Source organism: Sapajus apella, unplaced genomic scaffold (assembly GCF_009761245.1).
Source record: "Sapajus apella isolate SASKATOON/1434 unplaced genomic scaffold, GSC_monkey_1.0 scaffold80, whole genome shotgun sequence".
NCBI classification, from domain to species: domain Eukaryota; kingdom Metazoa; phylum Chordata; class Mammalia; order Primates; family Cebidae; genus Sapajus; species Sapajus apella.
Genome location: NW_022437020.1, coordinates 7,004,875 through 7,019,331, shown reverse-complemented (window position 1 = coordinate 7,019,331; position 14,457 = coordinate 7,004,875). Strand labels below are relative to the sequence as shown.

General features: G+C 46.3%; 1 protein-coding gene across 7 annotated transcripts in view; it reads left to right on the top strand.

Moving 5' to 3' along the window:
* The window catches only part of FAM169B (family with sequence similarity 169 member B), an 88,129-nt gene that overhangs the window by 26,444 nt on the left and 47,228 nt on the right, over positions 1 to 14,457 (top strand). For 5 of the 7 annotated variants that reach the window (XM_032252818.1, XM_032252816.1, XM_032252812.1 and 2 more), the window contains exons 2-3: positions 2,540 to 2,673; positions 7,029 to 7,128. In XM_032252818.1, the coding sequence (XP_032108709.1) occupies positions 2,540 to 2,673; positions 7,029 to 7,128 (234 nt within the window). Of the gene's footprint in view, positions 1 to 2,539; positions 2,674 to 7,028; positions 7,129 to 8,864; positions 10,296 to 14,457 lie in introns of those variants that run through there. The other 2 variants (XM_032252813.1, XM_032252819.1) reach the window with 2 other exon arrangements.

Sequence of the window (14,457 nt, the reverse complement as noted above, 5' to 3'; positions counted from 1 at the left end):
AAAAAAAAAAAAAAAAAAAAAAAAAAAAAAAGACCCTGTCTCAAAAAAGAGAAAGAAAAAAAGATGCTGAGGCTCTGAGCTAAGGGATGAATGTCAGTGCGATAGAGAGGCGATGCAGGCTCTGTTTGGTCTTTATGGCAGATCTGAGTGGTCCCTGAGTAAGGAACTAGGGTGCCATTGTGGATCCATCTGGCTCCCAAGCTGTGCACTGGGGGCCAGTCAGAAGTAGGGAAGGCCTGTAGGTTCAGTTCAGGCCAGGGGGCTGGAAGAATGTGAAAATGTGTTTACTCGGCTATTTATTTACCACTCTGCATGCCCATGATGTTTTCACCCTGGAAAGTGAGGGACAAGGAGGCTGGGCTTCTACAGAGGCTGTGTCTTGGTCCACAGAAGCTCTTTTTTTTTTGAGACAGAGTTTTGCTCTTGTTACCCAGGCTGGAGTGCAATGGTGCGATCTCTGCTCACCGCAACCTCCGCCTCCTGGATTCAGGCAATTCTCCTGCCTCAGCCTCCTGAGTAGCTGGGATTACAGGCACGCACCACCATGCCCAGCTAATGTTTTGTATTTTTAGTAGAGACGGGGTTTCACCATGTTGACCAGGATGGTCTCGATCTCTTGACCTCATGATCCACCCGCCTCGGCCTCCCAAAGTGCTGGGATTATAGGCGTGAGCCACCGCACCCGGCCTCACAGAAGCTCTTAACATGCGCCCGGCCTCACAGAAGCTCTTAACATCCTCCAAAGTTAGGAGCCTTCCCCTCCAGGAACTACTCCCAGCAGTGAGATTCTTCCTAGGCATACTTGGTGGACTGAAGACTTGCCACTTTTTGCAGTCTTTGATTCCAGAAAAGTGATTGGCAGGGGGAACGGCGCTTCAGAAATAAGCGGGGGAAGCTGCTTTTCCACAAGGGGCTCGATGTGGGCGTTTACGTCCAGGCTTATCTTAGAGGAGGAGGAGGAGGAGGAGGAGGAAGAGGAGGCAGTTGCTGCAGCAACCTCCTTCCCCTATGGGATGCTCAAGAGGTGAATCGGAGGCTGAGGTGGGGTCCACAGATTGGGGATACAGCCTCATCCCCACTTGGGGACATGCCAGCTAGAATTGTTGGTCACTGCAGAGTGGGAAACTGATTGCTGCTTCTCAGCTGAAATTGGATGCTATCAATTTTGTTTGAGCTGGCTGGGTGCGGTGGCTCATGCCTGTAATCCCTGCACTTTGGGATTCTGAGGCAGGTGGATCACTTGAGGTTAGGAGTTCAAGACCAGCCTGGCCAACATGGTGAAACCCCGGCTCTACTAAAAATACAAAATCTAGCCAGCCATGGTGGTGCACACCTGTAGTCCCGGCTACTTGGGAGGCTGAGGCACGAGGGTCACTTGAACCCTGGAGGCCGAGGTTGAAGTAACCGAGATCACACCACTGCACTCCAGCCTGGGCGACCGAGCAAGACTCTGTCTCAAAAAAAAAAAAAAAAAAAAAAAAAAAAAAAAATTGTCTGAGTATTCAAGGATATAATTTTTCCCCAAAAGTAAGGTGAGAGTAAAGAGACGCAGAGGAAGAGTTGAAGAATAACCAGCACATTAATATGTATGCTCGCCCATCTGTGTATGGATGTGTAGTTTTAGAATTCATACTAGCAGTGTTCTTACAGAGTCTTACAAAGAGTAGCCCAATTAAAGCAGAAGAATTGGCACAATCTCATGAACTTTCATGGCCAATGTAAGCTAGCAAAATAATAACTCAAGCTGGATTTTGACAAAGTTATCAAGCTCTATACTGCTAGTCTCATGCTCAGGGTTCCAGCGTGTCTACATTGGCTCTCGGCTGACTCTACAGCTGTCTAAGGGGGCTCTCACTTCATCTCCTTGGGGTTGAGGCCAACCCTGCCATCAGGAATGTCCACTATGTTCTTTGGTACCTTCTGCTGTGCTGCTGTTTTTTTTAAGTTTTTAAAAAGATAGGTGAGCCAGACATGTTGCAATGTGCCTATAGTCCCAGCTACTTCAGAGGCTGGGGTGAGACGATTACTTGAGCCCAGGAGTTCAAGTCCAGCCTGGGCAACATAGCCAGATCCTATCTCTAAAAAAATAAAAATTTAAAAAAATGGGTAAACATGGCTGGGCGTGGTGGTTCAAGCCTGTAATCCCAGCACTTGGGAGGCCAAGGTGGGTGGATCACTTGAGGTCAGGAGTTCGAGACCAGCCTGACCAACATGCTGAAACCCTGTCTCCACTGAAAATACAAAAATTAGCCCGGCGTGGTGGTGCACGCCTGTTGTCCCAGCTACTCGGGAGGCTGAGGCAGGAGAATTGCATGAACCCAGGAGGTGGGGACTGCAGTGAGCTGAGACCATGCCACTGCACTCCAGCCTGGGTGACAGAGTGAGACTGCACCTCCAAAAAAAAAAAAGAAAAGAAAAAAATAGGTGAACATAATTTTTTAAGCAAGCGTTCACTTTTTAAACAACTTCTCAAGAAATAAGTTACTTTCATTTCACAAAAGAGTTAAACTAGTGTCCCTTCTTGCCTCTTTGACGCCAGCAGGTGTGTACCCAGTAGATGTTTTGGACGATGACCCTGACGCGCATCGGAAAGCGGCCCTGGCTTGCTACGCCTCACTTGGGGAAGGAGCTGGGGCCTCGTCCGAGGTTTTCTGTCTTCCCACTGGGGAGCAGGTAAGTATGATCTTTCTTGGCAAAGAGCTCTGTAAAATCTAATTTACAGAGTAGAATGTTATTGAAAGAATATGATAGATGAAAAGAAAGCCCTTCTGGAGTGAATATTAGAGTAAGCACACCCTGAGAAGAAGAATGAATCATGCATGGGGATTCTGGAGTCCAGAACTGCCAGGCAGTGAGCCAGACAGCCTGTGTGAATGTCTACTGCTCACTTACTAGCTGTGTGACTTTGAGCAAGTGTCTTAATCCCTCTGGCCTTGGTAGTGTCATCTCTAGACCTGGGACAGTAACAATACATACCCTATAGTGTTGTTATGAGATACTGTGTGTGTTGCCCAGCTCCCTCAGTTTCCCCATTTGTAAATGAGAGGATTAGTTGGTCTTCAGTTTCCAAGGTTTGATTCAGTCCCAAAACTTTGTGATTTGGAATGAAGTGATACCAATTTTGATTTTTAGCACTGATAAAATTCTATGCATTGTGAGTAGGGACTGGAAAGAAACAGAGAGAAATGAAAAGCATTTGTTAGAACAGTAAGATTGTGGGTGAAATATTAAAATTGTGTTACTTTTTTTTGTTTGTTTTTGAGACAGAGTCTCACTCTGTTGCCCAGGCTGGAGTGCAGTGACGTGACCTTGGCTCACTGCAACCTCCGCCTCCCGGGTTCAAGTGATTCTCTTGCCTCAGACTCCTGAGTAGCTGGGATTACAGATGTAGGTGTATGCCGCCACACCCAGCTAATTTTTGTATTTTGAGTAGAGACGGGACTTCATCATGTTGGGCAGGCTGGTCTCGAACTGCTGACCTTGTGATCTACCTGCCTTGGTTTCCCAAAGTGCTGGGATTATAGGCGTGAGCCATGCGCCCGGAGAGAATTGTGTTACTTTTAAGATCATTATTTCCCTCCCTGCAGTAAGTAAAGAGTATATGTAAATCTTGGGTAACACCTACGTCAGTGCCCCCCCCTTTTTTTTTCAGATTTGAGGCTGATCTGTTGAAAGAGACAGTCTTCTTGTTTTATATGGATACAATTTCACTCCTACCAGATACCGTTACCTGGGGGGCAAAGCTGCTTAAGAAAGACAGGGTTTTATTTCATTGCACTGAAGTTGTTCCTGAGGCAATGAGAACAATGACTTGTACAGTTAATTGTATGGCTTCCTTGAGATTTTGGAGATACTAGCTCGCAGTCACTCCCAGAAGAATCCAGCACTCATTGGTGATCAAAAGCCTCCACTTTTTTGATCTGCAGAGGGAGGTCCTGGTCCTCACACGCTCCCATCGCCCCCTAGTGGCCGTTAAGCAAAAAAGGCAAACGCTAGTTCAAGGCTAGGGGCTTAATGAGCCAGGATGGTGAGGGGCAGGGTGGCATGGAGTGTGGGGGTGCTAGGTCATCTCAGAAGTGGGTAGAATAACAAGAGTTAGCCCTGAAGTACATTAGGAGGCAGTTTCTATCATCTGCTTTTATTTCACATGTATTTATGGATTACATTACTTTCACCCCACCCCAATATGTAGTATGCTCAGTGAGTGAAGAATTTTAGTGTTATTAGCGAAAACATAAGACAGCTACTAAAATTAAGTTGTTTTAATGTGATAGAAATGTGAAATGACTATATACCTATCTGCTTTTTCACTTTCTAAAAAAAGAAAGTTTCAGCTGGGCGTGGGGGGCTTACACCTGTAATCCCAGCACTTTGGGAGGCCAACGTGGGCAGATCACCTGAGGCCAGGAGTTCAAGACCAGCCTGGCCAATATGGTGAAACCCTGTATCTAATAAAAATACAAAACAAATTAGCAAGATATGGTGGCGGGCGCCTCTAATCCTAGCTACTCGGGAGACTGAGGCACGAGAATCTCTTGAACCCGGGAGGCAGAGATTGCAGTGAGCTGAGATCATGCCACTGTACTCCAGCCTGGATGACAGAGCAAGACTCTGTCTCAAAAAGAAAAAAAGAAATGGGAATTGTCTTCTGCCATTTAGGATGTTGAAATAGTCTAATTTGGAATGATATTGGACCTCCTTATTACTTTTCTAAGGTTTAACTTTTCTTTTTGAATGCAAAGAAGTTTTTTGAAACAAAAAGATAAAGAAGTGGTTTGAGGATATGTCATGTCATTTCACTTTGGTCCTAAAAATATTTCCTTTTGACAATTAACTCCTTTTTCAGTCTTGAAATTGTCCTGTCACATTGAAAATACAATAATATTAATACTTGTCAATTTTTCTGATTATAAAACAGTACATGCTCATCGTTTAATATTTAGGAACTGTTACAGAGGATAGAGAAAATAAAATCACCCATAGTTAACTGCTGTGAACATTTTAATGTGTTTGCTTTTGGCTTTTGTATTTTTGCAATTCCTAAGAAATAGGTGAGATCACTTTCTGAATACAATGTGGTTTGTAATAAGCATCTTTCTTTTTCTTTTTCTTTCTTTCCTTTTTTTTTTTTTTTTTTTGAGAGAGAGGGTCTCTCCGTTGTCCAGCCTGTAGTACAGTGGTGTGATTACGGCTCACTGCAGCCTCTACCTCTCAGGCTCCAAGTGATCCTCTCACCTCAGCTTCCCAAGTAATTGGTACTCCAGGCATGTGTCACCACATCAGCTAATATTTTATTTCTTGTAGAGGTAGGGTCTCACTATGTTGCCCAAGCTGTTTTCAAAGTCTTGGGCTCAAGTGACGACTGAGGCCTCCCAAAGTGTTGGGATTATAGGCATGAGTCATTGCACTCAGCTATCTTTCCATGTTGATCCAATGCTTGGTAAATGTTGGGTTTAATGGCCTGTAACAGCTAGCTTGTGGATGAACCATGTTGCACACAAACTCTTTGGGAGGGCCAGCTTGGGAACTCTTCATTAAAGTGATGCCAAAGACTGAGAAGCACCAAGACATTTATAAGGTGCAGGATTTGTTAAGAAATTGTTGTCTGAAACTGTGGAGGCCTGCTATCAACTTTTAACAAGCAGCCTGCCTGCCTAGCTTAGCCAACGTGTTCTTTTGTAATTTTCTTATACCGTCCTTGGTTTTCTTTTCTTTTCTTTCCTTTTTCTGAGACGGAGTCTCGCTCTGTCACCAGGCTGGAGTGCAGTGGTGTGATCTTGGCTCACTGCAGCCTCCTCCTCCCAGGATCAAGCAATTCTCCTGCCTCAGCCTCCCCAAGTAGCTGGGACTACGGGTGAACATCACCACGCCCAGCTAATTTTTGTATTTTTAGTAGAGACGGGTTTCACCATGTTGGCTGGGATGGTCTCCATCTCTTGACCTCATGATCCACCTGCCTCGGCCTCCCAAAGTGTTGGGGTTACAGGCGTGAGCCACTGCACCTGGCCTGTCCTTGGTTTTCAGAACAGACTTGGTACCAGAGCACATTGACCTTTTTGTCTGATGACCACAAAGGGGACTTTGGATCTAGGTACTTGAGAGAAGGCTCTCGGGCATCTCAGTATTAGAGATACTGGTTCCTCTCTCATATAACAAACAGGTGCCCAGAGTTGAGCTTTTCTGTCCCAGGGCTGACAGGGAGCCTGGACTGGGCCTGTAGGGACCAAAGAACGTGTGCATTTCTCTTTCTTTTCTTTTCTTTCGAGACAGGGTCTCACTCTGTTGCCCAGTGCAGTGGTGCAATCTTGGCTCACTGCAACCTCTGCTTCCCAGGCTCAAGCGATTCTCCTGCTTCAGCCTCCCGAGTAGCTGGGATTATAGGCACATGCCACTACCACCTGGCTAATTTTTGTATTTGTAGTAGAGATGGGGTTTCACTATGTTGGCCAAGCTGGTCTTGAACTCCTGACCTCAAGTGATCCAACCGCCTTGCCTCCCAAAGTGCTGGGATTACAGGCATGAGCCACTGCGCCCAGCCAAAGGTGTGCATTTCTTGAGACTGCTTGCTGGACTGAGCCAGGGCATCCTGAGTGGCATCCCGGTGGAGGCAGGCATGTCCCAGGCTGTGTCCATATAGTGGCCTCCGGGGCCCTGGGAGAAGAGCTGGACCCAAGGTGGGCGGATTGGGATCCAGAAGGCGGTAGGAAGTGTTTGGAAGGGAGAGCTGAAGGTCGATTGGCCAACAGGTAGGAGCCTAGGTCGATATGTGTGGCTAGATGGACATGTGGACATGGGGAAGAAAAGATGCGCTGGGCGGGAGATGAGAGAAGACCTTTTTGAAATTCCCTGTGTGTTTAGCTCAGCATGGGTAAGGTTTCCATTCTTGTGGTGCCTGTGTTCTGTCAAATTAAGCCCATGTTCTGTGCAACAGAGTTCTTTCAATGCACACTGTGCTAATTAATGTTAAGTAACTTCCCATGCCCATATTATGATGAAATAACAAAATAGTCATTTTGTGATTTTTTCAGGTGAAACTTGAAGCTTCATCTGTTTACTTTTGCACTGTGCACCGTGATGAACCTCAACACAAGATACTGGTTTTGGTTAATCCCCAGGACACAAAAACAGGTTGGTGTTTATTAATGGATTTTAAAAACAGGCATCTTGACTTCAGCATATACAATGGATGGAATCAAATCCCCAGGAGATGATGGTTGTGCTCATAGGCCAAACTTGGAAGAACATGAAAGCAGAACTGATTTATTTTCAGCTTTTAGGGATCCAACAGTGCATTCGTATTTCTGTTTATTCAATATATAAATATATATATATTTTAGACAGTCTTGCTCTGTTGCCCAGGTTGGAGTGCAATGGTGTGATCTCGGCTCACTGCAACCTCTGCCTCCTGGGTTCAAGCAATTCTCCTACCTCAGCTTCCTGAGTAGCTGGGATTACAGGCACATGCCACTACCACCTGGCTAATTTTTGTATTTGTAGTAGAGATGGGGTTTCACTATGTTGGTCAGGCTGGTCTTGAACTCCTGACCTGAAATGATCCTCCTTGCCTTGGTCTCTCAAAGTGCTGGGATTACAAGTGTGAGCCACCTCATCTGGCCTATATATTGATTTTGTATTAAAGACACAAGAACTGCCTCTTGCCCACAGCGGCCATCCTTGGAGCTGCTTTTGAGGGTGATGTTTGCTGTTCTTATGAGCAACAGTGCACAGAATTGGAAGCACTGGGTAGGGTCCTTTTGTTGGAGTGTCACCATGGCCCTGTGCAGCCAGGGGACCATTCTCATCCCCCACATTCAGACAAGGACATGAGGTCTCTGAATGGTCGAGTAACTGGCCTAAGACCACACAACTAGGGCCTGGTAGGGTTTTTTTGCAAGGTGATGATTGGGTGGGGTTTTGTCTCTGGTCGTGAAGTTCAGTCGTCTGTAACTCATTCATTCTTCCTCTGTGTATGGAAAGACCATTTGTGGCTGGCTTTCAGATCCTCAGAGTGAGTCCTTTGGAGACGAGGCACCACAAGCCTCCACGGCATCTGGGGCAGGGTCCTGGGGGCCATTGGCAGTGGGCAGTGTAAGGTGGGGTGCAGCCCGTCCATGCTCCCTAAGAAAAGGTGAAGCAACCCGTTTCAGTGAGGGATCTCAATTTAATTTGAATCCTATGCACACATTTTCTCCTCTATTCTACCTGTATTTTTTCTTGTATTTTGTAGATCTCTTACAATGACTGTGTATTGCTTTCCTAATAAGAAATAATAATAATACATCTTAATTGGTGACATGGCTTGGCTGTGCCCCTACCCAAATCTCATCTTGAATAATTCCCAGGTGTTGTGGGAAGGACCTGGTAGGAGATAATTGAATCATGAGGGGAGTTTCCCCCATACTGTTCTCGTGGTAGTGAATAGGTCTTACAGATCTGATGGTTTTATTTTTTTATTTTTTGGGGGGCATGGAGTTTCACTCTTGTCACCCAGGCTGGAGTGCAGTGGCACTATCTTGGCTCCCTGCAGCCTCCACCTCCCGGATTCAAGCGATTCTCCTGTCTCAGCCTCCCGAGTAGCTGGCATTACAGGTGCGTACCACCATGCTCAGCTAATTTTTTCCTTTTTAGTAGATACGGGGTTTCACCATGTTGGCGAGGCTGGTCTTGATTTCCTGACCTTAGGTTATCCACCTGCCTCGGCCTCCCAAAGTGCTGGGATGACAGGCGTGAGCCACCACTCCTGGCTGATCTGATGGTTTTATTGGCTTTTGGTTGGCTCTCATTCTCTCTTGCCTGCTGCCATGTAAGACTTGCCTTTTGCCTTTTACTGTGATTGTGAGGCCTCCCAAGCCATGTGGAACTGCGAATCCATTAAACCTCTTTTTCTGTGCAAATTACCCTGTCTCAGGTAGGTCTTTATCAGCAGCGTGAAAATGGACTAATACTATTGGTCAGCTCTCCTTCGATGATGTGGTGTCTGGTGAAGTTTGTGGTTATGGGCCTTTTACTATATCTGCAAAGGGGAGGAGGGGGAGCTCATTCAGCTTCCATCTTCCTTAGAAATAGACTTTTCCTGTCACCCGCATGTCTGTCTGGGACCTGTACTCAGAGGATGCCCCGCTTGGTGCGTGTGGCAAAGCTCAAGGTGAGGTCTCTGGGGCAGGCTATTTTGCAACGTCCTCAAGGCCTCTGTCTCTGCTGAATGTGAAAGTCGAGTGTGCTTAGCTAGCTGTGTGGGAGTTTTCAGCGTGCTAGCAAATCCTCCTCGTTGCTTCAGGGCTGGAGGCAGCTGAGATGTGTGTGAGCGCTTTCTGTCAAGTTTCAAGGTGTCTCCTACCTCCGTCTGGTGGAGCCTTGGCTGTTGTGAGCGAAGAGGCTGTGAGAACCTCAGGCCTTTGATCTTACCTTGGATCTGTGACTCCACCACCAAGTCGCTGAAAGTTAACAAGATGTACCCACATGAACCTTTCAGTGCACAGATTGTCAAAAACTCTAAGAATATTGTTTGCCCATTTTAAGAAAATGCTCACAAATCAGCTGCCCCACTACCCCCTTTTTAGGCATTTAACAATATTCTGGTTATAGGTCTTTAACTACAATTTGCATAATGTAAACATATGACTGACTCTTATAAATCTGTTTCTCATTTGTATTGGACTTAATTTTTTTTTTGTTTTCAAGAATGTACTATAATAAATATTCATAAACTCCAAGACATCTCACTATGGACCCTTCGTTATATATAATAGCACTTTAAATAACATTTCGAAATGTTTTCCTACTGCTGTGGGCTCAGTTGTGTTGGCTGTGATTTTGCATGGTTTCAAAAACAGCACTCAGGTGTTCCTGGAGCCCCAAGCTCTTCAATCTGGGATTTGGAAGCACACATGAGTTCTTTCCCAAACACATCACACACTTCCAGAGCATGTCTTGTGGCTTGAAGCATGTGGACTGTACAACAGCCGATGGTATCAGGGACCCTCTTCACAGCTTTGACAAATGTGTCACCTCGCCTCTTTGCTTAGCTGTGACCGTGGAGAATGCTATCGCTGCTTCCTTTGTCACTTTCTTGGAGAAGTTATATTTGTGAAGGCCGTGCATGTTTGTTTGTTTCAATGGAAGATGAAGGAATCAGAAGCTGTTTGGTCAGCCCTGGGTATGAGTGAATTATTGATAAGGTGGTTGAATCCATCACAGTAACTTCCAATAACTCCGCAAGCAAATGAAAAACATCCTGGAATTGTGAATTCCCCGGTGGCAAGTGGTCATCGTTTGTGGCCGTCTGCCATCACGATGTAAGTAGTGACGCTTTCCACGTTTCCCCTTTAAGAAACTGTGACAGCACTTTCCATAGATCAGGGCTGAGAAGCAGGTGCCCTTGTCCCCGTGGCTCCTGGGGGGTTCTTTCTGGATGCTTCTCTGGACAGAGGCTGGTTTATGTCCTTTGACGGGACATGGCTGAAGGCTGCCAGGAACCTCCTTTCCTAGGTTGCTTCTGTGCCTGCCAAGGGCTCCAGCTTTCACTTATGCCTCCTTATTTGTTACTTCATTTCCCCTTGTTTTGTTATTCTCATTTGCTATTAATGGATCTCAAATGTTTACAAAGATGAAAAAACTTTTCTCATCAAAAAACTTGTGGCCTTTTTCTGATCTTCGGTGTAAAATCAAAACTACTCCTCCTAGCCTTCCAGATTGACATCAGATGATGACCTTCAGCTTCTCGGTTTCTTCCTGTGTCCGGCGCAGCGTAGTAGGATGAACATGAATTTTGGCGCCAGATGGAACTGACTTGGAATCCTGGCTCTACCAACTGATTGGCAGAGGGATAAGTTATATAACCTCTTTGAGCATCAGTTTTATTGTTGGCACAATGGGAACAGCTTCCCTACTTCACAAGACAGGTGTGAGAATGAAATGATTTATGGCGGGAAATCTGATGCATTGGACCATCCCAGGGCAGAGCCCAGGCATGAAATCTGCAAGACTCCCAGTCTCCTTCAGGAAGTGCACCCTGGCTCGTTCCTCCTCTGTCTTTGCGTGTTGTGTTAGAGATGCATGGATTTCAGAGTTGGGCCTGTTTGGTGGAGCTTCTGGTGGAGGTTTGGCAGTTGGAATCACCACCCTGGCAGATTCTGCTTGGGGACTTGCCCAGCGACAAGCTTAGTCTGTTTTTGAACTACTCTTCTTGGATTCTTTTTTTTTGAGACAGAGTTTCACTCTTGTCACCCAGGCCGGAGTGCAGTGGTGCGATCTCAGCTCACTGCAACCTTCGCCTCCCAGGTTCAAGTGATTCTCCTGCCCCAGCCTCCCGAGTACCTGAAATTACAGGCATCCGCCATCACACCCAGCTAATTTTTGTGTTTTTAGTAGAGACAGGGTTTTACCATGTTGGCCAGGCTGGTCTTGAACTTCTGACCTCAAGTGATCCACCCCCTCGGCTTCCCAAAGTGCTGGGATTACAGGTGTGAGCCCCTGCACCTGGCTTCTTCTTGGATTCTTACTAATCGTCAGAAAGTTCTTCCTTATGCTGATCCAAACTGTCTCCTTTTATAAATGTCATGCCGTCCATCCAAAAGCCTCAATTGATCAGGGATGGGCTAGAAGGGATGTGTCTCAAAGCCCTCTGGATAAAGTGACAGTAGCTCTCATTAGTTCAGCCTTAAGGCAGGCATGATATGGCGCGAATGGGAGGATAGGTCCAGCTCAATTATAGCTGAGTTTTCTTTGGTGCTGCTCAGGCTGCAACTGAAGCAAACAGCACTTATCCCTGGAGAGTAGCGGGGATGATAGATGAGAGGACTCAAAACCTTTTGAGCAATGCTCGAGGAAACTAGGGCCATTTCACTTTAGGGAAAGAACGCAGGGGTCTAGAAACTCATGGTTTGAAAGGGTGTTGAAGTCATTAGGTCCAGTGTTTTCCAAGATGATTTTAAGGACGTGCGGCTCAATTTCACAAGGAGAAAAACGATGATCTTTTGGGTTTTAATTTTTAGTATTTTGAGGAAAATGTTTTTGCTTCCTGCCAATATGCCTTTAGAGCTTGAATAACACTTTTTTTTTTTTCTTTTTTTGAGATGGAGTCTCCTGCTGCTGCCCGAGCTGGAGTGCAGTGGCGCCATCTCCCCTCACTGCAACCTCTGCCTGCCGGGTTCAGGCAATTCTCCTGCCTCAGCCTCCCGAGCAGCTGAGATCACAGGCGCATGCCACCATGCCCGGCTACTTTTTTTGTATTTTTAGTAGAGCCAGGATTTCACCATGTTGGTCAGGCTTGTTTCAAACTCCTGACCTTGTGATCTGCCTTGGCCTCCCAAAGTGCTGGGATTACAGGTGTGAGCCAACGTACCCGGCCACATTCTCATTTCTCTTGGGAACCCAGGAGTGGGATTAATGGTTGAATCATATGGTAGTTGTGTTTAACCTTTTGAGGACCTGCTGCACTGTTTTCCAAAGCCGCTGCAGCATTTTGTATTTCCTTCAACAATGTTTGAGGATTCCGATTTTTCTACCTTCTTTGAGACTCTATCTCAAAAAAAAAAAAAGAACTATTTCTAATTTTTGCTATTTTAAAATCGGGTTATTTGTCTTTTTAGTGTTGAGTTGTGATGAGATTTAAAATTTAGTCTTTATTTATATATTCTGGGTACAAATTCTTTGATAGATACGTGATTTGCAAAATTTTTCTCCCATGCTTTGGGTTGCCTTTTCACTTTCTTGGTGGTATCATTTGAAGCACAAATATTTTTAATTTTTATGATGTCCACCTTATCTGTTTTTTTCTTGTTGCTTTTGCTTTTGTTGTCATACCTAAAAAACCATTACTTAATCCAAGTTCGCGAAGATTTATGCCTGTGTTTTCTGGTTATATTTTACTTGGGTCTATTATATCGTTGTGTTTAGAGTGGGTTTTTTCACACAGTTATATTAGCCCTTTCTTCTGGCTGTATAGTTTGTGTCATTTGAAGGCATGCATTTTCTCTCTTTTTGTTTTTTGAGACAGTCTTGCTGTTGCCCAGGCCGGAATGCAGTGACATGATCTTGGCTCACTGCAACCTCCACCTCCCAAGTTCAAGTGATTCTCCTGCCTCAGCCTCATTTCTGGGACTGCAGGCATGTGCCACCACACCTGGCTAGTTTTTGTATTTTTAGTAGAGATGGGGTTTCACCATGCTGGCAAAATGCCCTGCCTTGATTAGAAGAAAGGATGGATAGAAGGAAGGACATGCCAGTGAATCTTGGGGAGGCTGCTGGTAACCTGGGCAGAGATGCTGGGGGCTTGTCTGGCAGGGGGAACAGGTTGAAGAAAGCAATGGTGAGGAAGGTTTCAGCATGGCTTAGTGGTGGTGCCAACCATGCTCGGTTATCTAGGAGAAAAAGCATAGGGTAAGGTCGACCTGAGTTCCCATCTGAAGGGTCTGTGGAACAGCAAAAGCAGGGGTAAGTAAGATTTGGTAGCTAGAGGAGGGGTCCTGACCTGGATCCTCCACCTGGGTGGGGACCTGTGCTGTAGGTGTCTGCATTGTGGGGCATACATAGCACCTTGCAGTTATCACCAGTCGCGATTCCTCGCCCAGTCATTGCCTGTGGTTGACCTTCTTCAGTAGAGTATAACCTCTCTAAAGGAAGAGGTCCTGCCATTTAGATCTTCTGGGCTCTTTTGGGTAGCCAGCATCCCTAGAGGGTATTTGCTAAATATTAGTTAGGTCTCTGCATGGGGGAGATGTGGGATGGGGCGGCGGCTGGGCTGAGAAGCAGAAATCAAGGCACTGAGGGAGAAGAAAGGCTGAAGCAATAGTGTTTGCAGTTGTTGACTTCCCTGATTAGAACATCTATCCCTCCAGCCAACTCTCAGAACGTTTTGTGACCAAGCATAGCACTCACCCTTCAAATGGCTGCTAATTGATTTACAGTTTTTGGTGATTGCACATCATGTGCACCCAGAGAAAAACAAGCAGGGAATCAAAAAATGATGATTTTTTCCTGGAAATGCGTGCCCATTATAGCCTGCAGGGACAGCAGGGGCCAAGGCAAATATTCAGCTGAAACCAGAGCCTCTGTGTAACCGCCTTCTGAGTGGCTGTGCTGGGCGGGGAGGTTGTAACATGGTGGGGCTGTTGCCAGACCCTCTCTGGGCTGTGCAGGGGTGGGGGGCAGGTGGTGGTCCGGAGGGTGGGAGGGAAAGAGAGCTGTGCCTTAGGTGCTTCGGGGAACTTCCTCGGGGCCAGGAGGCCCTGTCTGGGCTGCTCCTGTCTGCTGGGAGGGCTACCCAGATTTTGGAGGTGGGTCAAGGATGGACGGCTGGAAGCAGATGGGGGTTGTGAATTTTGGACTCCCAGAAGGGGGCCCAGCTAAAGCAGCACCACGTCCCTGCTGGTGGGCCTTGAAGCGAGAGGCTGGGCCCTCTGGTGAGATAGAGAGGTTCAGTGCAGTGCTGACTAGCAGGATGAGGGCAGTTTGTGT